Source organism: Streptopelia decaocto (genome assembly GCF_964273445.1).
Source record: "Streptopelia decaocto genome assembly, chromosome: 2".
Lineage (NCBI taxonomy): Eukaryota > Metazoa > Chordata > Aves > Columbiformes > Columbidae > Streptopelia > Streptopelia decaocto.
Genome location: NC_138655.1, coordinates 92,463,017 through 92,486,333, shown reverse-complemented (window position 1 = coordinate 92,486,333; position 23,317 = coordinate 92,463,017). Strand labels below are relative to the sequence as shown.

The window sequence follows — 23,317 nt, the reverse complement described above, 5'->3', positions numbered from 1 at the left end:
AGGAAAATCTATGACAAACAGCCAGGAGAGCATTTTAACAAGTGCTGCTTTTTATTCCCCAGCAATGCTTCTTTTCCACGTACACAAAGATGAAGGCACAGGCCTTACACACAGAAAAGCCACAGCTGTGGCCCCATCACCAGCTGAGATGCATCTGTTTTTAAAGCTCATTCCATGCACACAGCAGCAAGTCCTCCAGGCCTGATTTGTTTCTAGCCCTTGCACTTTAGGTAAAGAGCACAAGTTAAAAATAATAATAATAATAATTTTTAAAAGGCTTTCTAAACCCTACCTTCTGCACAAGTAGGAGCTAATTAGCTTTTCACAACTTCCTTAAACAGGTGAAACCAACTACAGAGAAGGTAGGACAGTCTCACACCTGCTGACTACAGCACAAAGCCCAACAGCAGAGCCCCACACTGAGCGCTGCCAGCTCTGCTCAGCATGCAGAGCATCTCCAGCCATGGAGACAGGCAGGCAAGCCGGCAGGCACATGATCTCATCCCATGTGCTGCACCAAATGCTGGTCTCTTGCTGGTCATTTGTAGCAGTAAACACGATGGTTATTTGTAAAACAAAGGGTTATTTTTTTTTTCATTCTGGACTTCAGAGACTTTTTTTAGTTGTGGTGGTGTGCGCGTGTGCAATACTTAATTGGTTTTGTTCTCTGAGCATCTCTAGCTATCAGCCTGCTGACATTTAAGAGAGCAAGAAGTACCCTGTGCACATAGCCCCATGTTTGTTTTCAGCAGGGGCAGATGGGTAGGTCCAGGGTAAACTCACAAACCCGACTGTCCCTGCAGCTCACAATCACTGGACTGGAGATAGGAGTAAATACAGCCCTGTGTATACTTTTCATTAAACTATGAACTTGGGGTTTGTCCATGGATATCTCCATTAGCCTGCATCTGGAGGCTCACAGCCGTATCTTCATGGCATCCCATGGCAGCAGATTGCAGGCTTTCATCACCTACTGCATGAAATGCATTTTTTTAATCTACATGCAGGACATCCTAAGAAACCTCTTGCTCCTGCCACCACTGAAGTTCTTTGCATTCCTAGAAAAATCACTACTCCTGCCACATACCTGTGACATACCTGTACCTTGAAACAGTGTCTTCAGTCTGTTGTGTCCCCTTCCCAGAGCAGGAAGGGCACACCGAACCCCACCAGCCCTACACTCTCCTCCTCTCAGCACTTTCTTCCTTTCCCTAGGACAGACTCATCCCACAGTCCCTCACAATTACTTTTGAAGCGTTCCCCCAGTCCTGGTTAATGTGAGGCTGATGAGGACATCTCACCTAGCATAAACTGAGAGGAAGGGTATCGGAGAGGGGAGAAACACTGTCGTGATTGTTGTATTCTCTGATGTGATGGATAGATCCAAGATAGTCAACCTCAGGGTGGATTCCAGACAACAGTAACAAAAACCCAGAATCCCTGTCTGCTTTAGGACCTGAATAACATACAGAGGAGGCTGGCTTCAGTCATTCCTTCTGCTGGACATAAGGCCAAGGCTTCCTCCTTCTGCCCAAGCCCCACAAGGCGGGCAGGTGGCCACAGCTGCAGTGGTCCGGCACACAGGCAAGCAAGTCCTTTGCAGAGGTGGTCCCATGCTCCCCGTGGAGCTGCCTGCACCAAGCAGAGCTGCAGTGTAAGAGCCAGCGTCACCCCCAGCCCTGCCAGGTGATTACAGACAGCCCAGGTTTTAATCCCAATGTGTTTATTCTCACTCGTGAGTCAGACAGTCTCACCGAACACTAAGGGTCGTTAACACAAAAGCAGCAGCGCTCAGGCCCAAGCAGCAGATAGACTCTTCAGGCACACACCTGCATGGCTGGGATAAGCCTTATTTTTCCTGGCAAGACATATAGACTGAAAAAAAAAGAAGAAAAGAAAAAATGCCAGCAGCTCTCTAAATGTAAATGTTAGATCTCCTAATAAGGGCTCGCTGTTCCTCCTAGGTAATAAGCAAGGGGCTCAATAAAGGGGAAACAGGTTTCTCCAAAGCCTTGTGCAATGAAGGGCTCCCTCCATTTCACTTAGCCTGCATACTGAGATACAGTAGCAGGATAACTCAACAAGGCTCCTACTGTATCTTTATCTTATTGCTCTTCTCAAAAATTTCAGTCTTTAATACAAAAAAAAAAAAAAAAAAAAAAAAAAGTTGCATAGGATCTCTGGCCCCAGTTCTAATATTAATAGCAGGGTGAACATTTTAAAGTGAGCCGATCATGAGCCTTTACCTGTTCGGTAACCAGCAGGATTTAGACCACCTCTGGTGTGGTGGCATTTACCTCACGTCTGCAGAGAAAACATGAGAAGCATGAGGATGTGCAGTTTTGAGTTGGTTTTGAAGAGATTTGGACAGCAGGCAGCTTGCCCTTGTGAGTAGACTGTGAAAGAAAAACAAACCCACCAAAAGCAACACACAGCACCACAACCACACAAACCTGAACCTTTTCTTTTAACTGCTTACAACATTACAATACATTTGTAACCCTGAGATGTGACGAGATGCTGCTGGGACGTTGGTTTTTTTGTCGTTGTTCTTTTGTTTTTGTGGTATTTTGTTGTTTTTTGTTTGTTTGTTTAGAAAAGGTGAGAGATAGGAAAAGCAGATCCCTCTTGGCACTTTTGAGATCTCCCTCCTTGGGGCAAATAACTGTAGAGGTCACTTTCCTTTACAAAGCAAAATCAATCCAGTGATGCTCCTGTGCCACAGAGCAACGCGCAGGCCCCCCTAGACACAGGACTCCATGTGTCCCGCAGCTTTTTTGGAGTGAAGCACCCAACCAAACAAGAACTGGGCCCAGCCTCTGCAAGGAACTGCCTTTGTGCTTCCCAACCCTGCTAAACATCAGCAGAATTACTATAAACAGCAACAGCAAATGCAAAATACCTCAATGGCTTTGGTACTGGTGGACACTGAACGTTTCTCCTGTGAGATGGGCCTTTCACGGCAAAGCTTGAAGGCCCGTGCCATCTAGTGGTGAAAAGCCAGGCCCAAAGCTCCCTTTTTACTCATTTTGGGTACTAAAATCTTCCAGGATTTCAGACTAGGTCTACACTGCGAGCAATTCACCTGTTTAAGCAGCCAGTCCAGGGACAAGCACTTTGCCCTATCCATGCTGTCACTTCCAGGATTCAGGGAAACACAAGGACATTCCAGAAGTCAGGACAAGGAAAAGTAAAATCGAGTCTGCCCTCAGTAGCCAAATCCTTTGGAAAATGCAAAAACTAGGGCTGCAATAAAGGTCACTGCTAGTGAAAAGGCTAACAGCTGATCGGCTGGCATTGAAGGGATGATCTGAGGCACAGGAACTGTAGTATCTCGAAATGGGTGAGACATTCTCAGAAAGACAGAAAGCTCCTGATTAGGTCCCTTAAATAGGGAGCAGGGCACTGTGCTAAGAAGTTCAAGACTGACTAATAAAAATTCAGAGTTAATGTAGCTCCAGTGGTTCAATCTAGTACACAGTAGTAGCAAAACTTGCTTCAAGCCAGAGCAAGTGTTTACTTGTGAACAAACACATTTCCCAAAATTGGGCTTCTCACTCCACACACAAGATGTTCAAATACTCTAGCAGAGTATAGGAAATTGATAAGACATACATCAGGTGACCTCCCACTGCAGCAGTTCTGAGGAGGACACAGCACCCATATACCTCCTCATTTTGAATCTCTGCATATACCTGTATAGAAGGTTGGAAGTTTTAATGGGGTGGGAGTCAGCTGCGTGAGTTACACAGCACACACAGGCCCAGGTACAAGGGATCCACAGATTGGCATAAAGATGTGCCAGGGAAAGTTTAGATTGGACATTGGGAAAAGAGTCTTCTCCCAGAGGGTGGTGGAGCACTGGAACAGGTTCCCCAGGGAGGTGTCACAGCCCCCAACCTGACAGTATTCAAGAAGAGACTGCACAACTCCCTCAGACACATGGTGTGAACTGTGGGGTTGTCCTGTGCAGGGACAGGAGTTGGACTCCATGATCCTTGTGGGTCCCTTCCAACTCAGGACATTCTACTACTCTATGAAGACCCAAGGAACATCTAACAGGCACAAGGCACACTTCTCAAACTGCACAGCACAGACACAGGCTGGAGCCTGGCACAAGCTAGCATCATGCTGAAAAGTTACGTACACCCTTTACCTGCCCAAAGAGGACTGCTCCTGGATGGCCCTCTCCTACACCAACTTTAAAACCCCTCCCTGAAGTTCCCAGAGCCTCCCTAGCCCTGGTCCCTCCACTTAGGTTTCAGAGGGCCAGGGGTCCAAAACCACCCTCAGAAGAAGAAAACACCATATCAGCTAACACAGATCTTCCTGTAGTCACCAGGTTCATGTTGAACATCTGCAATAAGAAAAAACAAACAAACAAAAAAGCAAACCAACCAAATAAACCAAACAACCCTGGTCCCGAACCTCTTATCTCAAATATACGTCTCTGCTTCTCTAGCTCAGAAAGCTCAAAAGCTGCACGCTACTGCAGGAACAAAGGAGCAGCAGAACACCAAAGCAGCCCAGGAGCAGAATGAACTCCCTGATGAGAGGCTGTGACTCATATATCCCGGGCCCTACCCACCACCCCTACCACAATCACCTGGACCCTTACTGGAAATGACAATACCTGCTCTTTTACTACATCTATTGTATCTGCAATGTGACTGAGTAGGGAATTAAGTTTAATTCTTCTAGGGCATAGAAAGAAAAAGATTGATGTCATACTAAGCTGTATAAAAATGTAGCTCATTACATGCAGTAACTATATTATTATTAGTATTAAAATTCTGTGCTGAAATTTTCTATAAAAAATTAAAATGCTATCACATTATGCTGAAGCTCTAGCAAGACCACACATCCTACCTAACTTCTACCACAACTACATTTTGGGTAAGACTAAATGACAAAGCAGAATTAGATTCCATAAGAACCTCTTCTAAAAAATGAACCAGGGCTTGCTTTGCCTCCCCAGGACTCTAAAGGTCCCCCAAGGACTCCCCTCATCTTCCCAGGGCTCACCAGTTGTCTCCAGGCCTCGCCTCATCTCCCTAGGGCTCCCCAGAGATCCACAGTCCTCCACAGGGCTCCCTTGATTCCCCAAAGTTCCAAAGCTCTTCCCAGGGCTCCCAAGGCCTCTCTTCATCTCCCTTGGGGTCCCCAGGCCTCCACAAGGCTGTCCGTGGCTCCCCAAAGCTCATCTCATCTTCCCAGGGCTTGCCTCACCTCCCCAGAAATCCCAGTTCTCCCCATGATCCACCTCATTTCCCCAAGACTCCCCAGGACCCACCTCAGCTTTCCTAGGCTCCCCAGTTTTCCCCAGGGCTTCCCAGCCTTCCTCAGAGCTCACCACAGTTCTCCAAAACTTGTCTTGGCTCCCCAGGGATTCCCATTCCTGCCCAGGGCTCTCCTCAGTTCCCCGTGGCTTCCCAGTCCTCCCCAGGGTGCACCTCATCTCCTCAGGGCTCCCCAGGGATTGCCCCACTACTGTCAACAAGTACCACAGATCCCCTAAGAGATGCCAAAAAACAGGAGCACGCCCTGAACTAGATTCTAGGACCTCCCCCCAACTCAGAACCCAACCCTGCTCTAGAACCATGTCCTGACCTGGAACCTGATCTATAACCCCCTCTAAATAATATTCCTTTTATTTATTTGCACTCTAGCATTTTAGTCATCACTTCTAAGTGGATTAACCAGCACAGATAATATTTTTTAAATAAAAACTAGGGTTTTTTTTTTCTCTACAGGTATTACTTCTAATTACTGCTCCGGTATTTATATTCTGCTATTTTTAATTTTATTACATAAATTCAGGGTAATGACTGCCTGCAGAGTTTTAAGTAATAGCTAGAGTAGATTGTAGGCATTATTTACTCCCAAAGACTCTTCTAGTTACAATTAAGTTTTTATTCTAAATGTTTTACAGTAAATAAGTAGTCAAAATTAAAATAATAGAAACAAAGGACCTTGGAAATTCCAGGAAAAAACACCGGAGCGCCTCAACATGACTGGAGATTGTCAACTGCCGTCCCCACCAACAGCGTGCCCAACAAAACCCGCGATGCTGCCGAAGCTGCGGTGACACGATGGAAACGACAGCGACTGTGGGGAGGACAGACCCATCCCAGCAGGTATGGTACGTAATGCTGGAACACTGGGCAGTGCAGCTTTATTTCAAAGGCAGAATACACGGCACAAAGAATTTAATTCTATATGAGACACCTGGCTGTCCTTAGCAGCCGCACAGCAAGATCGCCCCTGTGATTTGGAGTTCTGGTGGAATCTGAGGGAGCTCTGTGTGTTGCAGTGGACCCTTAGCTTCCAAACCTGCACACAAGAATAGCTCTTCATTCATCAGATGATGCCAGAAACTAGGAAGGCTCTGAAAAACTAGGGGAAAAACAAAACAAAACAAAACACCACAAACAACGAAATCTAGGTAAGCAAGGAAAAAATGAAGAAATGAAGAAGAAAAATAAAAAGGAAGAAAAAGAGAAGAAAGAAAAAGGAAAAAAGAGAGGGGGGGGAAAGGGGAATAAAAAGAAAAAAGGAAAAGACAAAAAAAAGGAAAAAAGAGAAAATAGGAAAAGAAAAAAGAAAGAAAAAGCAAACAAGAAAAAAAAGGAAAAAATAAAAGAAGGGGGGGAAATGAATAAGAAAAAGGAAAAAAAACAAGAAAAAAAAACTAGTCTCTGAAAAACTAGGAAGCCCCTCACAAGAATTTACAGTCCCACACTCACACAAACCAGTTACACTCAGCTGCTTCACGTTACCCCACTGTCGATTCCTCTACCTTCCCCTCGGACATTTGGGTCCCCTCGGCCACCTGGTCTACCCAGATCCCACCCCACCCACCACCCCTAGGGGCCTCGGTGTCTCCTCAATCTCGTCCCCCACTTGCCTCGGTGCTCCTTCCTCTCCCTTCCCTCCGTGCCCCCGTGAGTCTGAACTTTGGTTCCGGCCAACATTGGTTCTACCTGGTGTCACAGCTAAATCCTTCCCTAGGTGCCTCCCTTTTTTCCCTTCCTCCTCTCTCCCCCCCCCCGCCCCCCCGTGACCCTGACCTTTGGTTCCGCCCAACTTTTGGATCACACCCCCCCCCCCCCTCCCCCCAGTGTCCCATCTTTTATCATCCCTTACTCCCATAACCCTGAACTTTGGTTCCGCCCAACTTTGGTGATGCTCTATGTCACTTCGAATCCCATCCCCCCTCATCGTTTTTCCCCATCACCCTGAACTTGGGTTCCAACACATTGGTTTCCCCTTCCCTCTTCCTGATGTCTGGGTCCCTCCTGGATGCCTGGGTTCCCCCGCACAAAGTGTTACCTGTAACTTGCGGTCAATCAGCGCACTGGTCTTGAAGTTGTCCCTGTCCTCCCCGAAGAGACTGCTGAGCTCTTCTGACACCTGCAGCAGGCACACCGTGGCCCAGAGCCCCAGCATGTCCCCAGGCTGCCTCCATGTCCCACATGGTGATGAACAAATTAACCATTCCACAGGTCTGATTTCAGAAATACCACCCAGAATCCAGCTACAGTCTGCTACTCAAAAAAATAGACCAAACATTAAGCCCCACACATACAAGCCTGAACTCTTTTGACATTAAACCTGCCTCAGTCCCGCTGAATACTTTCTCCCTAGGACTTCATCCTGCTTGCGCATGAGCTGGCGCCTGGTGGCATGAGCTGCAATTGTATGTGAAATGCTGCTGCTTGCCACAGATTTTGAAAGCCAGCTGCTCCGCTTTATGGGAAACATGACCAACCCAGCTCGGCCTTGGCTGCCAGATGCCGGCTCGCGTGCAACCAGGATGGAATCTGGCGGACTCATAGTCTACCATCCCTGAGGCAGGAGCAGAAGTCAGTCATGGCACTGGATACAAAGGACCCCCTATCCTCTCACCACCATGCTGAAAGGGGCAGCCCAGCAGATGGTGAAGAACAGAAACGGGTTACTGCTGGGGGTGGCAGGCAAGCACACCCTCATCCTGCCTCACGTTCCCGGGTGCCTGTACACAACAGGCATACGGCCCTAGAATTGGATGGGCAAGCAGATGATGAGGACCCCTTCAGGGGTCCTCACTAAGAGTCTTACATGAAGTTCACCAATGACACTAAACTGGGAGAAGCTGTTGACATTCTCAAGGGCAGAGACAATTTGGAGAACTGGGCAATCACCAATGGCATGAAGTTCAACAAAGACAAGTGCTGGATTTTGCACCTAGAATGCAGCAACCCTGGCTGTACATGCAGACTAGGGGACGAGATGCTGGAAAACAGATCAATGGGGAGGGATCTGTGGGTTCTGGTCAATGCCAAGTTGAACACGAGCCAACAGTGTGCCCTGGCAGCCAAGAGGGCAACTGTGTCCTGGGTGCATCAAGCACAGCATTGCCAGCCGGGCAAGGGAGGTGATTGTCTTGCTCTGCGCTGCACTGGTGCGGCCTCACCTGGAGCACTGGGTGCAGTTCTGGGCAACACAGGATAAAAAGGATATAAAGCTACTGGACAGTGTCCAGAAGAGGCTACAAAGTTGGTGAAGGATTTGGAAGGGAAGCCGGATGACAGGCAGCTAAAGTCACTGGGTTTGTTCAGCCTGGAGGAGACTGAGGGGAGACCTCATGGGGCTACAGCTTCCTCACACGGGGAAGAGGGGCAGGCCCTGATTTCTTCTCTCTGGCAGCCAGCGACAGAACCTGAGGGAATGGCATCAAGATGTGCCAGGGGAGGTTTAGGTTGGACATTAGGAGAAGATTCTTGTCCCAGAGGGTGGTGGAGCACTGGAACAGGTTCCCCAGGGAGGTGTCACAGCCCCAAGCCTGACAGTGTTCAAGAAGAGACTGGACAGCTCCCTCAGATACATGGTGTGACCTGTGGGGTTGTCCTGTGCAGAGACAGAAGTTGGACTTCATGATCCTTGTGGGTCCCTTCCAGCCCAGGACATTTTATGATTCTATAAGGGCATTTCAGGCCACAGCTCCACAATACATGATACACATCCCCTTAACCCTTCTGAGTTCCAGCACACTGCCAGCAGTGCACACAGAACATGCCAACAGAGGGAGGTACACCACAAAGAGTATGTGCACAAGACTTTGACAATTACTCTAAAGTGACCACATTATGGCCCCAACCCATCCTCCCCCAGCTATTAGGGTCTCTTTGCTACCCACATTAAAAGGACATTTGTATTATCCATTTCCCACCGTGGAATCTGAAAAGCCCTGTGAATAGAAATGCAGGAAAATGAAGCCATTTGTAAAAACCAGGATGCTAATCTTGGTTTCAGTTCTACTGATGAAAGGTCTTCTGTCTTTTAGGTGACTTCTCCCCCAAATTTCCACAGCTGTACCTCCTCCAGAGGCAACTACATCCCAAGAGGTCTCAGCACCAGTTAGTTCTGCTGTTCTCTCCTGGATGCTGCTCTGTCCACCCCCAGGTCCATTCCATCAGTCCAACGTTGCTGTGTGTCACCAGAAGCCCTAGACCAGATACTCACCCATCTCTTCCCTGCTACACAGGCAGCCTGTGAAGCAGGGTGACAGAGTCTCGATCCTGTCCACTTATTAAGAACACTGACAGGGATAAAGGAGATGCTCAAAATGTAAGAGCTTCTGATCTACATGAAGAATGCAGCTAATATGCATGTCTTTAAGTTTAAAACCCAGCAAATTTACACTGACAGCTTCCACTCTAATCCCATGTAAAAAAAAAAAAAAGAAAAAAAACCTCATGTATTACCCAAGAAAGGTAAAACACCGCTTGTGTTTTACAAAGATGGTGTGTTTACATTGTGTAGAGTCAATACCACAGAACCCCAGAGAGAGCACACAATTCCCTGTGGGGAAGGAGTAGTATTCATATCAAGTCTGGTTACTTTATTTTTCATCTGTGCAGTCAGTTAAAAGAACAGTTAATGATGAAAACAGACAACCACAGAAGCTTTAGGTACAGTATCATCACACTGACAAAGCAAATGACCACAATGAACACATTCTTTATGTTGGTCATTTACAAAACAAAACAGAAGTGCATACACAGGTCTAGTTCAGTGTAAAACCTGATATTAAGCAGCAAGTTGCTCACAAATTGCAGCACAGTATATGGCATTTACTGCAAATAGCTACAGCAGCAGTGCTTAGTGGATGAACTGCATAGAATTAGCCTCATGGGCAAACGTTAAACACCACAATAACAACCTTAGTGGCTCCCTAACAGGTCTGAATGATGCAATTCAGCATGAACAAAATTGTTTACACTCCTCAAATTTTAGCAATACCATTTTTTCCCCCACCAGTCTACACTGTGTTTGTTCCAGCCTTCATTGCAGTAACTGTTTTCAATTAACTGTCACATATAATATCAGAAATTGCTGCTTATTCAAAGTTACACAGCCCCTGCAACAAAGGTGATATGACTATAGTCAAAATAAGAACCCAGAATACATTCAAGAGAACAGCTGCAACAATAAGGCAATAAACAGTTTTAAAAAATAGATACTACTAAACAAAACAAGACTGTGTAACCCGTTGGCTCCATAAGGTTTCAGACTTGAATGGATCAATTCAAAGTTAAGTGCCTACCCACCAGTAACATTTCAGGAGTACATCAGTAAAAAAATATTCAAAGACATGAGTATATTGGACTGCCAGCAATCACAACCCAGGTCTTATCACAAACACGCTTTCATACATACAGCTTCGATTTGACAGGTTTGCATGAAGTGCCCTGTACAAAGATTTTTACTACAGACTCCTTCAGGAAAAATTATGCATTGACAGAAGACATCAGCATTACAAAATTCTTCCAAACCACGTAACATAAACCTTTGGCCTGCTACTAAGAAGATCATTAAAGTTATGCACTAGGCAGACAGCATTATTGGCAGCTGTGTCACAGCAACATTGAAAAAATAGCATCAGCTGTTTAAAAAAAAAAAAAAGAGACTGAAACTAACTTGGGGAGTGAAATGTACATGTACGTACAGCAAGGAAGGGAGAAGGAGGTTGTTTGGCTAGAGCAGATGAGCTACCTAGAGGTTCCATACACATCTTATTGCATATTTGATCCATGTCAGCATTCAAACCCACATGGACTTTTCCTTCATTAACTTGCTCCAGAGTCTTGATTCTTGTACCTTTAGAGCTACTCCAATTAGCTATGTATATTGCTGGAGCTTCACATTTCTTCACAGCTACTACAAGCAGAGACCAAGTTAACTGTCACTTATCTCAGCCAGGGATACTACAAGCATCAGCCTTCTGCCATCTTCTACGCACTGAAGTCTATGTAAAAGTGAAGTGCAGTGGAGTGCCAACATCCTACATCAGTATATATATAAAAATCTTTATTCGTAAGCCTGTATTAGCAAAGCTCAAGACAAAGATGCTAAAGATATTTCTTAAGAAAAGTGTACCAGCACTTGGTTAGCACTGCTAAACTGAAAGTCTCATAATGTCAAAAGACATACAGACATAAGAATATTGTGACATTAAGTTGTGCAAGGCAAACAACTGAAAGCAGCAGGGAGCAGAATCTGATTGCTTTTGCTCAGTTTGAAAAAAAATGTGAATTTTACCCATTTAAAAAAACATTCCCTTGCCAGCAGACAGCATGGAAGAAGGAGACTATAAGCATTTCTACATGTGTTTAAAGGCTTTGTGCCTAATCATGCTTGAAAAATGTAACCCTGTAGTTCAAAGCATGCTTATGCATACATGCTAGTGATCAAAACAAAGACTTTTAGACTCCAAAGGAAGATTAGGGCTGATCTTATACAGCTTAATACTGAGTCATCCGAATCACCTTATGAAGTGAATGCTCGCATTAGCTTTTCAACAGTATTCACAGGTAGAAAATTAAAACATAAAGGCACTAAGAGTGCTCTCTTCCCAGATGTAGGCCTAGTTGACAAAAAACTCAATGTTGCTGTCATTTTAGCCATATAAGTGAACCAAACCACAAACCTGGAAGTCACAGGTTTAAGCTTCATAACAGCTGAAAGTTCAAGACCATTTCATAGTCCTGTTTAACAGTTTTTATACAGGGAACAATGATCCAGCCACCACCACATATCCAAGCTTTGAGAGAAAACTGAAGCAGTTCATGACAAGACATGGTGGTAGTTCTCTCTCATACACGAGAGGTGGCACATCCATATTCCTCCTCTTCTCAAAGATCTCATGCATCAGTCTTCAGAGCTGCTAGATCAACAGAAGTGGAGCTCTTCATGCTGAAGTGCAATGTCAAAGTAGCTGTATAACTCATTCTCAAAGAAAACAGGAACAACTGCTTATTACAGTAAAAAAATCAGTAAATCCTCCAGCAAACATGAGGTACCAAATTCATTGCTGTAACACTATCAAAGTGTTACAGTGACGTCTCCCAAATTGGTCAGAATGCCTAAACTGCTCCACGAAAGTTAGTCAGGTACGATCTGCCTGATGTAAAGGTGTACAAAGTGAATTAGAGAAGTGCTTAGTATCCAAAACCCAAAGTTGACACTTCAGAATACTAAACAGCAAGTACACCTCTTTATCATGAGGGTGGTGAGACACCGGAACAGGCTGCCCAGAGAAGCTATGGATGCCCCATCCCTGGAAGTGTTCAACGCCAGGTCAGATGGGGCTTTGAGCAACCTGGTCTAGTAGAAGGTGTCCCTGACCATGTCAGGTGGGGTGGAACTAGATGATCTCTAAGGTCCCTTCCAACCCACACCATTCTGTGATTCTGTATAACCTAGGCATCTTCCCAGCTCCAACACAAGTTGGACTTAGAGAAACCTAGCAGGACTGTTTAACCTATAATCCTTCTTATGCCAAAGTCCAAGAAAACAGGTCTTACCACTTGATTCCTTTTTTTACCTTTTTTTTTTTTAAAGGAGATAAAACCCTAATATTGATTTTTGATATTTCATTTATACTTTATACAAAGATATACATAAGAATGTAACTAAAAATCTCACTTTAGAATACTTTCTAAAGCAAGATATTTTTTCAACCGTTTTTCAAGTTCACATGCATTCTCAAGGTTGAGAAAAAATATATATATTCATATATAGCTAAGGAAATAAAACTCAATTTTACTCTATGTAGTTACAGTGCTGTAAAGAAAAAATAATTTAGAAACCATTTCAAGTCTGAAATGTTTACTATGTTCAGACTAACGCAAAGGCTAAGCCTATGGTCCATGACCAGTTTTTAATCTGTGTGGAGAGACAGGATCTACAGCAGTTCAGCATTTTTCTGATGGAGATTTTTCTCCACTGCTCCTTTCTTCCAGTATTCTATGACTTGCTGCTGAAGCCCTCCCTGAACCTCTACCAAAGTAGCGTATGTTGGTAGCTCACAAGTAAAGGTCCATGGGTATGAATATTACCTCTTAAATCAGTTTTTCAGTAAGATCAAATCACTGAATGACACAGTGCAGAGGTGCTTAACCATTCATAGTTAGTCAGAAGTTCAATGGAGTACTTTAAGTTGTGTCTTCTGTAGGTGCCCTTCGCTGTCGAGCAGATTTCTGTCTGCCTCTCTGAGGTGAAGGTGGAGTCTCTTCAGCTTCAGCCTCTGCAGGCTCATTATCTCCCTGTTGGGACCCCGTATCACCTATCAGTTCTCTCAGGAACTTGAATTTAGACAAAAACAATTGCCAGACCACGTACCAGCCTGCAGGAAAAAGAAAAAAAGGCACTGCTCAGTTACTTCATAGAAATTGATAGTCAGCTCTCAGGCAAAGTACACCAGAAAAGTAAGAAAAAACTGGATTGCCTCCCATCTTCTAATTGCCAACTCAACCGTGACAGCCCTCCACAACACACAAACTCCTTTCTGCAGCCCTATAAATACAGATTCAACTTGAAAAAAAGTTTGTCCTCATCCAGAAGCAAACATTTAAGCTCCAGTCAAGGACCTACAGGTTCAGAATTGCACTGCCACAGCAAGCAGTAGGTACATGATCACCATTGCACACCTAATGGTCTTAACTCTCAGGAGAAAAGGAATTGCTGTGTTTATATACACAGTCAGAATTCATTACACCAGTACTGTAAAAAGGTAGCACTAGGGTTTATACCCTCACTCAGCCAAGACATTGTTAAAAAAAACAAGCAAACAAAAAAACACACACACCAAAAAAAACACCACCACCACCAAAAATACCCTGCATTACATAATGGTTATTATGCACACTTCTGGAGACTTCGAAATTAATACTTTGTTTTACAATAAATCCTATTCTGAAATGCACAAGGTCTTCCTTACATTCATTAAGAGATCACATCCCCCAAGTTCAAGCTGTTCCCTTACCATGCCCAAATCCCATTAAAGTAAAATTAATGTTCTCTGGTAAATTTGTATTCTGCTCCACTGCTTAAATGCTCAAGGTACTAAAACTATGCAAGTAAAAAGCTGAGATGCTCACATCTCTAGAATATATCTTAAAAATATTTAAGATCCAGGTGCTCAAGTGTTTCAATAACAGATCACCAAGGAACTTAAAAAAACTTATATAACTCTATCCAAACCTAAACCAAAATCTTCCTTTTAAAAGGTCTCCCTTACCTAAGCACTTAGGGTCAAGAAAGACTGGAGTTTTACCCAGCTGAGAACTAGTGATATCCCTTTCCCTCTAGCTAACTAGTCAAGTGTCATTATCCATTAAACAGAAATATAACTTGTTTGTGAAGCACACAGTTAAACAGCATAAAATTTAAACAGGAATTTGAAAATATATGCTATATAAGCATCTCTTGCAACACCAGAAACTCTCCAGCGTAGAGCTATAAATTAACACTCCCATTCTGTGTTCAGAAGATCTTACCAGCTATTCAAGCCTATACTGCTGACCTATACAAACATCAAGAGGCCTATTTTACAGAGCCAGGGAAACCCATCCTCCCAGTTAGACCACTGCCAGCAGAAACAGACTTCTGAGTGTGGACAACACCAGCACATTGGGGAAAGGAAATAAAGACTAATAAGTGGCACTTGTGTAACCACAGCACCACTATTTTTCTTCCCCTTACGTAATCAGAGCCTCGCCAATACGAGCAGCCATTGCTCAGGACGAAACAGGATCCCACCCTCCTCCTCTTCCCTCCTGACACCCATTTCACACCCTGCAGACTTCTAATTTCCGTAACTTCTCTGCTGCTGAGGAGAGTTGGAGGAAAGCTTTTATTACAACCTTTAATGATCTAAATTACTTCCTAAAGCCTACACCAAGTAGCTCCTTTTCCATTAACGACTCAACCTTTAAATCACTTGTGATTAAATTGAAACTGATGTCACACATGTGCATCAAATCGCTCTGCACCTAGAAAAATCCTCAATGACTGACGTCTGTTTTGGGGATCTTTTTTCTTTCAGATCTAGAAGTAAAAATTGAAATAGCAGTTATTTGAAAATTATTTCCATTGAGGGCTATTCTAGACCTCTGGGACATGCAACAGTTGATGCATTCTGAGACCTTGAATCAATCTGTTCTTCTCATGTGTCTAAACATTATTAGAAGTAATCAAGTTTCCATAAGCAGTGCTCATTTCTAGTCCACATGGGAAAGAAAATGCATAAAATACTCCAGGTGAATATAAGCCACTTGAAAGAAAGTGAGACCTAAGCAGAATATCACATGCCACTTAAAAATGTCTTCAACTCCCCAATTTGTTGTCAGAGACAAAATTCAAGACACTAGACTTAGAAGTGCATGAAAAGCATGCAGTACATTCTACTAAATCCACTTAAGCATACGTGTGTGTGGGGGGGGTGAAACTCTCAGCCACAAATTGTTTGTGTTGGTTTCTTTTTTTTTGTGTGTGTGTGTGTGTGTGTGTGTGTGTGTGTGTGGCTTTTTTTGTTGTTGTTGGTTGGTTGTTGAAAATCCTACCTAAAACGATTACTGTGAAACAAACATATTACTTCCAGAGAGCACTATGGAGGGGGGGGAGGAAGAGAGAAAAATTTTCAGGGCCTTCCCAAAAGGAATTATAGGGCACTTCAGAGAAGCTTGATTTCAATATATTTGGTATAAATAAATACTTCATTAAGGGAGGTATTTTAACTTAGGGTAAATAAAATGGACTACACGCTTCCTCTATCACTGCAAATAGGCCACTTAACACACAGAATTACGACTGGGAGGGGTGGGTAAGAAATACTAAAGAATATTCACAGTTTATTCTCAGACACTCTCAAGAAAAGCAGCATTAATTTTCTCCATGTTTTGTCTGAGTTAGAGAACAACGATCTGAGTATCCAAAATACCAAGTACCACAAACAGATTTAAAAGCTCTCTCTGCTCAAGACTACAAACAAGACAGTGTAAATTATCAGCCAATAAGACTGGTTATAGTCCACAAACAACCAGTCCCGTGATAATAGCCAGGTGAAACAAGCCACAATGCAGTGCATTGAAAATAAAATTACAATAGGCTTAGCCAATGATATTATAATAATGGGAGCGTAACCAGACTTTCTAAACCTCACGAGATCTCCCAGCCTGTACCAGAGGCATTTAGGTATATGGTAATCAAAGTAGAAAGGAAGTTACTTCTTTCTGTTCTAGTTACAGTGTAATCTGGGATGGAAAGTTAAAAAATAAAATAAAAAAAAATATAAAATTTAAAAAAAAAATCTCCCAAACAAATACACTTGTCTGAATCAAGTTAAGACTGCCTCTTCAGCTGAGACTCACCTCACTGTTGCTAAACACTTAAGTAAGAATTTCCTGAGAAATAACCAGGCTACTAAAGAACAAGTTATTCTGGGTAAGAGAAACTCTCTCCAGCAACAATATCAACTGCATGCACCACTGAACAAAGCCTGGAGGCAGATTCACAGGACTGAGTTACTTCTGAATCACAAGACAATGCATTTTCTATTAATTTCACAGCCTCTTAAGAACATTGCAAAATAGTAACACTTGACATCATGACATACTGAAGAACTGTAAGTTGCATAATAGTGCATCTTTTTTTTTAAAAAAAAAAGTAATTGTAAAGTAATTTAAAATACACAAAAAAGCAGGGATTTCTGTGCATTCACGTCTTTATACAGCTCATTTCAGCTTTGCAACTATTTTTTGCAGAGGTCTTCCTGGACAGGAAACTGACACCACCAGTTTGTATCTCAAATGCTTCCAGATTGTTCAGACAAGACACTCTCAAAGAAGTCCTACTGGTTTAACTTCACCACACACAAAATGTTTTATTTGAGTCAGTCTTCCAGTGCTCAATTTGCTTAGCCATCCGATTCACCTTTTCAAATCATTCATAGCTCAATCAAACCTTTGGAAGTCAAATAGCATAGCCACAATGCACCTTCAGCAAACAAACAGAGATGACATGCAGACTGAAATATATATATATATATATATAAAATATTTCTGAATTAATTGGTGAAAGAAATTGCCTCTCAAAAAGTAAATCAAGTCCTACAGTACATCACTGCAATGCAAAGTGGGGGTGCAGCTCTTGGTGCAGCAGATACCAGAATCCAGAGAGTCAGGAAATCCTCTCCACCACAAACACAGTATTTTGCATTTAGGCAGAAAAACAGCTCCAGCTCCCAGCCTCCGCAAAGCTTAGTATTCACTAAAAGCTGGGAACTACTTTCTCACTTAAAATGCCACAGTCAGGTGCCATCCAAAGACATTTAAGCCACACTTGGCACTGTGCCGTCAGTATGTCAACCCCTGTTATAAATCATCATGCAATGTGTTTGTGAAGATGGGACCATGACTCAAAGCCTCTTCTACTGACTCACACAGAGACTTTTATAAAATCTGTGTAATATCAGGATTTTAAACAGTTTTTATGATTTGACTATGTTTCCTTAAAGCTACCTTTTATTTCCCACATCAGCTCTTAGTTCTTTGTAAAGGGGAAAGAAACAAAGTGATCTGGCTACAACATTACTCCCCCTCAGAAAGTGAGGGGTGTGAGTCTCAGGTCCACACATTTCATTCACCTTATACTGGCTTGTATGCGAAAGCTAACAAAGGGTTTTTTGTATCGAGCGCATCTTCCTCTTCCATTTGAATCAGGAGGAGAAAACAAAACAAAAAACACAGGGTTAATATAGAATATCACGGTAAAGCAACCTGATTTTTTTTATGTGAAATACAAATGGAACCAAGAAAGGATGGAAGGTGACATGGCAACGGCACAAGATGAAGTCTGAAGATGTGGCTTCTATTTCTGACCCTACTATAGGCTTCTGTGCAGTCTTGCAATATCGCTTTACCTTCGAAAATAGGATGCTACTTCTCCAGCACATGAAGACTAATTTAGAACTGGGTTATTACCAAGGTGAATGTTGCCTGTATTCAAATGCTGAAGTGTCCATCACAGAAAATCTTAGGCAGGCATAGCTGGAGGGGGGGGGGGGCGGGGGGAAGTGTGGAGCTCTAGATGCCAACCTGAGATCTTGGAGAACAAGGTTCTACTCTGACCTCTATGCCAGATTTCTTCTGTTACCAGGGACAAGTCACTTTAATGCTGCACCATTTTTAAGATGTCGATAATGTACTGACATAGTGGACAGCTTTGCTATGGAGAAGATCAGTCAGAAGGAGGCACACGCAAATCTGATACCGGAATAACACAAGACATCAGGTGACACGGTGCTTGGCTCTGCACAGCACCTTAAACCTGGTCCTATTTAATGCAACACTTTACCACATGCTGCTTGCTGACTGATAGCAATAAAACCTGCTCTCTTCCAATCTCCCATTTATAACAGTTTCAAAATTCAACTTCAAATTAAATGGTATTTGCTCTTTATTGCCGGTCTAACCATGCATGATTTTCCTTATTTTTTGAACCACTTTCTGAGATTCACTCATTTAAGGTAATTACAAAACTGTTTAAACAAAGCATTAAAGAAAACTCATTCAGGCAGAATTTAGGGCTCAAATGTTTCCCCATCTGCAAATGAATTCAGACTTGGGAAGCAAATCACACACTTGTTTCAGCATTTTGAGTTACATGATTTTTGTTTTAAGGTCATGTCTCTCAAACCACATCTCATTACCCTCTCTTGCCAAATGAGATAAATGCTTCCATCTGTTCCATTGAAGGCACTTCTACAATTTCACATGGCTCCACGCATTACTACCTGGGGAAAATAAAACAAATACACAGAATAATAATAATAAATACACTATCAGAGTTCACCTTGGCTGGTATTTTATCCTATATCCTTGACTATGCATGAGTTCCTCCCATCTGCAGAGGAACACAGAAAACACAAAAGCAGCAATAAGACCACTAGAGAGAAACCAGAGGAAGGAAATCAGAAAATATGGGAATAAAAAACAAAAGTGGAAGCAAGTTACCCCAGTCCCACTTTTAAAGCACAACTGAAAAATTGCTGTTTACAGCCCCTCAATGGTTTCTATGTCAGATGTGACCAGTTTACAAATAGAGATGTTGCTAGCTGCAAGCCTTCTGTTTCCTAACAAATTCAGATTAAAACTGAAAGTAGCTGTCGCAAGCATACAGAAATGTTTAGAAGAAATCAGGTCATTTATTTGAAGTACTTCTATAGACAGAAACACCTAATTCAGGCACAAACATTTGCTTTTCATATGGCTAAAGAACTGGTCCAAATAACTTCCAATAGCTTGTGCTTTGAATTTTTTCCCTTCACATTAGAAAAATGATAAAATGTAATTTTTTCCCCAAAATTTAAGTTCTGATAACACATATTGCATCAAATTTGTTATAAGCAGCAGAAATCCACATGATCCTAGGATGTCTCCTGGATGTTTAAGTCTATTGTTCTCTACAAGCATTCACACCATTAATCCTTTTATAAACCATTCAAAATCCAAGCTACAGCTCTTTAGGCTCTTGACCCTGTAAGTCCTTTTCATAAGGCTGTTTCAGTACCTCTCATAGATGGCTGTAAAAATATTCTTATCATCAGATCAAGCTTAGTCAAGATTATATCCACTCATTCTTGTGTCATGTTTGTCCATTAATTCATGTGTCTCACTGGCTGGCATTTACTCCTATCCTGTCATACACAGCACCCAGTCTCCCTGGGAGTCTAACAGGCTGTGAAGATGAGAGATCTGTAGGTAAGAAGTTGGATAAGAAACTGCCTATCACTGGCACAGATAAATAATTATATTTGAAGTAGCATGTACTCAATTTTCTCTAGTTGTGTTCTTGACACTTTTTTCCTTGAATGTTTCCCATTAATAATCATGGCACAAGAAGCAAGAAGTGTAGCAATACTAATTAGTAAGTGCTGTATGACAGAAAAAAATCATTACCAATACTGGAAATCATTATCAAATTCTATCGAGTCACTTCTAACAGGGTAACAGTTCAAATCCCCCGAAAAAACAATGAACATGTCAGCTTCCTGTGTTCAGTACTTTTGGAATCTAGTGACTTTTAGCACTCATTTTGTAAGCTCTAATACTGTTGAAAGGAAAAAAAAAAAAAGGTTGAAAGCAAAGTATTAATTGAATCCAAGTTGAATGTACAATACAGAACTCCAAGCTGCTAACTATTTATAAACCATTTAAAAATAGTCATTAATTTCTTGCTTCAAGAGAGCAGAAGTAATTAAACACTAGAGAAATGTTTAAGTTAGCAGGCAAAGTTAGAGATCCTAAGCATTTCAACTCCATTTGTGACATACAGATAAAAGCAGGAAGGCCTGGAGAAAGTGTTTCTGATTTTGAATAGCATCTCACAAAATTATTTTAATCTTTCAGCACAAGAGGAAGCGAAGATCTCATAGGCATAATATGAAAACATAAAAACCCTAGAAAATACCACATTTCATCTTCTAAAAATACGAAAAGTGGCCAGACAACACCTAATGAGCATGTAGAAATTTGCATAAATAGCCACGTAGGTCAGCTTTTAGTATGTGACAATGGACAGTAAGGACACACAGGAAAAGCGCAGAATACCAGGAAAAGTGCACAATGTGCACCCTTGCAGTCCTAGTTATCTGTATTTCAGAAGTTTCCTTACCTGAGTCTTAGTGCTATGGGTTAAAGATGTTGACCTTTCTTCCACAAACTTTATTAAAGTTTCAGCATCCAAAATAGTCTTTGTTAATGAGGCTGCAATTTATTTCCCCATTGTGTAAAACAAAAACATTTTGTTTTAAGTCTGTTGCTCAATCATTTAACTGTATGTTCTCCAGTTCCTCTGCAATTATGACATTTTCACAACCATTCCCAATTTACCTTTTTCATTCTGCTCAGTTTTATAACCATCACCCATCTATCTTCCAGGCTAGACAGATCTAACCTATTTAGAGTTTCTTCATGCAGGAATCATTACATAGCTCTCACCACCTTATTTTGTAAAAAGAAACTAGGCTTTCTTTTAAATAATGTAATACACTTTAACAAGAAAATACACTGCTTGAGACACAGGTATGTGGTAGAACCCTGCAGCAATATAATGACATCTTCTATTTTATTTTAAACTTCCAGTGTTTAATGTACCTATTTGCTTGCTACAAGGCATTAAACAGAGATTTTGGAGAACTGCTCACAATTCCTTCAGCTAATCCTTTTTTGGGGATGCTAACAGCTCAGTTCAAAGCCATATTTCCCCACAAAAATTATGTATGCATACATTTCACGCTTCTTATGTGCATTACTCCATACATGCTAATACTGGATTTCACATCCCATATTACTATCCAGACCCTTGATATTGCAAAATCTTTTCACAATGGTTTGCCATTTTGATCACAATTGACATTTTTAAGCATTAAATGTTAGCTGACTCTTCACTTTGCTCCCTTGGTTTCCACAAATCACAAAGCCACTTGGAATTTGCTTCTTATCTCACAAACCTTTCACCACAGACTATGGCACAGTTTGAGCTTGGTGGTGGTGCGTTTTGAGGTGGGTTTTTTTTTTTAGAGCTCTAAGTTCAGCACATTGACCACAACACCCTCACGTACTACCCTACTGATTCCTTCCAAGAACTCCTACAGACCTGCAACTCGTGCCTACCACTGAAATAACCCTTCTCTCTGAATACACATAAGAAAAAAACTCAAATGACCTGCTTTCAATCTGTTCTAGCAAACAGATGTCAAAGCCTGAGAGGTACCAGTATGAAGTTTACTTCCTCTATTCAGTGACATTTCAGACCCACGTACAGAGTCCGTTCACTAAAAAAACGCTGTCAGCTTCAGATTAGTCACCGAATTATGCTCTGGGAATATTTCACGGCTGAAAATCATTAGGAAACAAAGAGAAGGGGGCGCTGCGAACCACACACGCTCCCCCACAGCCCAGGGCACGCTGCCCTTTCATTTCCTTCAGTCAATCTGAGCGAAGAGGAACCACCAGAGATTGAGAAAGCGGGGGAGGGGGAAGAAGCAGGGTGAGAATGGGGGACAGGAGCGCTGCCCGCCGAAGCCGGCCAGCCCTCCGGCAGCTTCTCGGCGCGCACGGAGCGCGGCGGGCGGGACTCACCGCACAGCATGAAGAGCAGCACACAGGCCAGGGTGGCCACGATCACCAGCAAGGTCAGCCCGATGCTCTGCCACATGGCGCCAGCCGCCCCCGCCTCGCCGGCGGCGGGGGCCCCCTCCTCAACGACGCCTCCCCGCCGAGGCAGCCGCTCGGCCGGGCTGGGCCGAGCCCCACCGACGGCCTCCCCTGCGGGAGAGACAGCAGGGGCGGTCGGGGCCCAGCCGGCCCCTCGGCGGGTCACCCCACAGCGGGCCGCCGCGGGGCTGAGGTGAAGGCAAACGCTCGCCGGCGGCTACATGGAGGAGGAGGCCGCGCCTCGCATCGCTGCCCGCTACCCCGGGGAAGGGAGGGGGCAGCCCCGCGGCCCAGCCGGGAGGGCGAGGTGAGCCGAGGAGACGCGGGCTGAGCCGGCGGCAGCACCGGCGCTGTCTCCTCCCGCCGCGAAGAGCGGCCGTGGAGAGACGGGGCGGGCGTCCGAGTGCGTCGTGGTGACGCAGAGCGCGGTGGATGCTGGGAACTGTAGTTCGCCTCCTCAAGCCCCGGTGGCAAGAGCGGGAGGCGCCCCCGCAAGGGGGACAACAAGTCCCGGCGTGCCCCGCGCCGCCCTCCCTGCTGGGGGCTGAGAGGCGACCGGGGCACGGGCGGCACTGAGGGCGGGGATGACGCAGGGTGGGCTGAGTGGGTGCCCGGCCAGGCTGTGTGAGGCAGAGCCGGGAGAGAGGGGCAGGCGCTGTGGTAAAAACACAGGTGTGGCCGTGGCTGGAGACCTGAACAGAGCAGAGAGTCCGTAGTAGGACAGGTTGCTCCCCGTGCAGTGATTGATTTAGCTCAGTCCTGAGGATGGGGCAACC

General features: G+C 43.6%; 1 protein-coding gene across 2 annotated transcripts; it reads right to left on the bottom strand.

Annotated features, from left to right (window-relative positions):
* Positions 1–9,868: 9,868 nt before the first annotated feature.
* Positions 9,869–22,902, bottom strand: SMIM13 (small integral membrane protein 13). Of its 2 annotated transcripts, XR_014183504.1 has the most exons (3): positions 22,467–22,902; positions 13,383–13,669; positions 9,869–12,293 (listed from the first exon to the last, which is right to left on the bottom strand). XR_014183504.1 is itself a non-coding variant. In XM_082047168.1 (2 exons), the coding sequence occupies exons 1-2, from the start codon at positions 22,540–22,542 to the stop codon at positions 13,479–13,481; spliced, it is 267 nt and encodes an 88-aa protein (XP_081903294.1). In that variant the 5' UTR covers positions 22,543–22,902; the 3' UTR covers positions 9,869–13,478. The 2 variants fall into 2 exon arrangements, 1 of the variants encoding a protein (XP_081903294.1); XM_082047168.1 differs by having other exon boundaries at positions 9,869–13,669.
* Positions 22,903–23,317: the final 415 nt, after the last annotated feature.

What these genes read in the sequence shown, in the direction of transcription:
- SMIM13 (XM_082047168.1), bottom strand. Translation starts at nt 22,542, where the DNA reads ATGTGGCAGAGCATCGGGCTGACCTTGCTGGTGATCGTGGCCACCCTG. An exon ending in GCTGCTCTTCATGCTGTGCG is followed by an intron (nt 13,670 to 22,466) that starts GTGAGTCCCGCC and finishes TTTTTCCTGCAG; the next exon opens with GCTGGTACGTGGTCTGGCAA.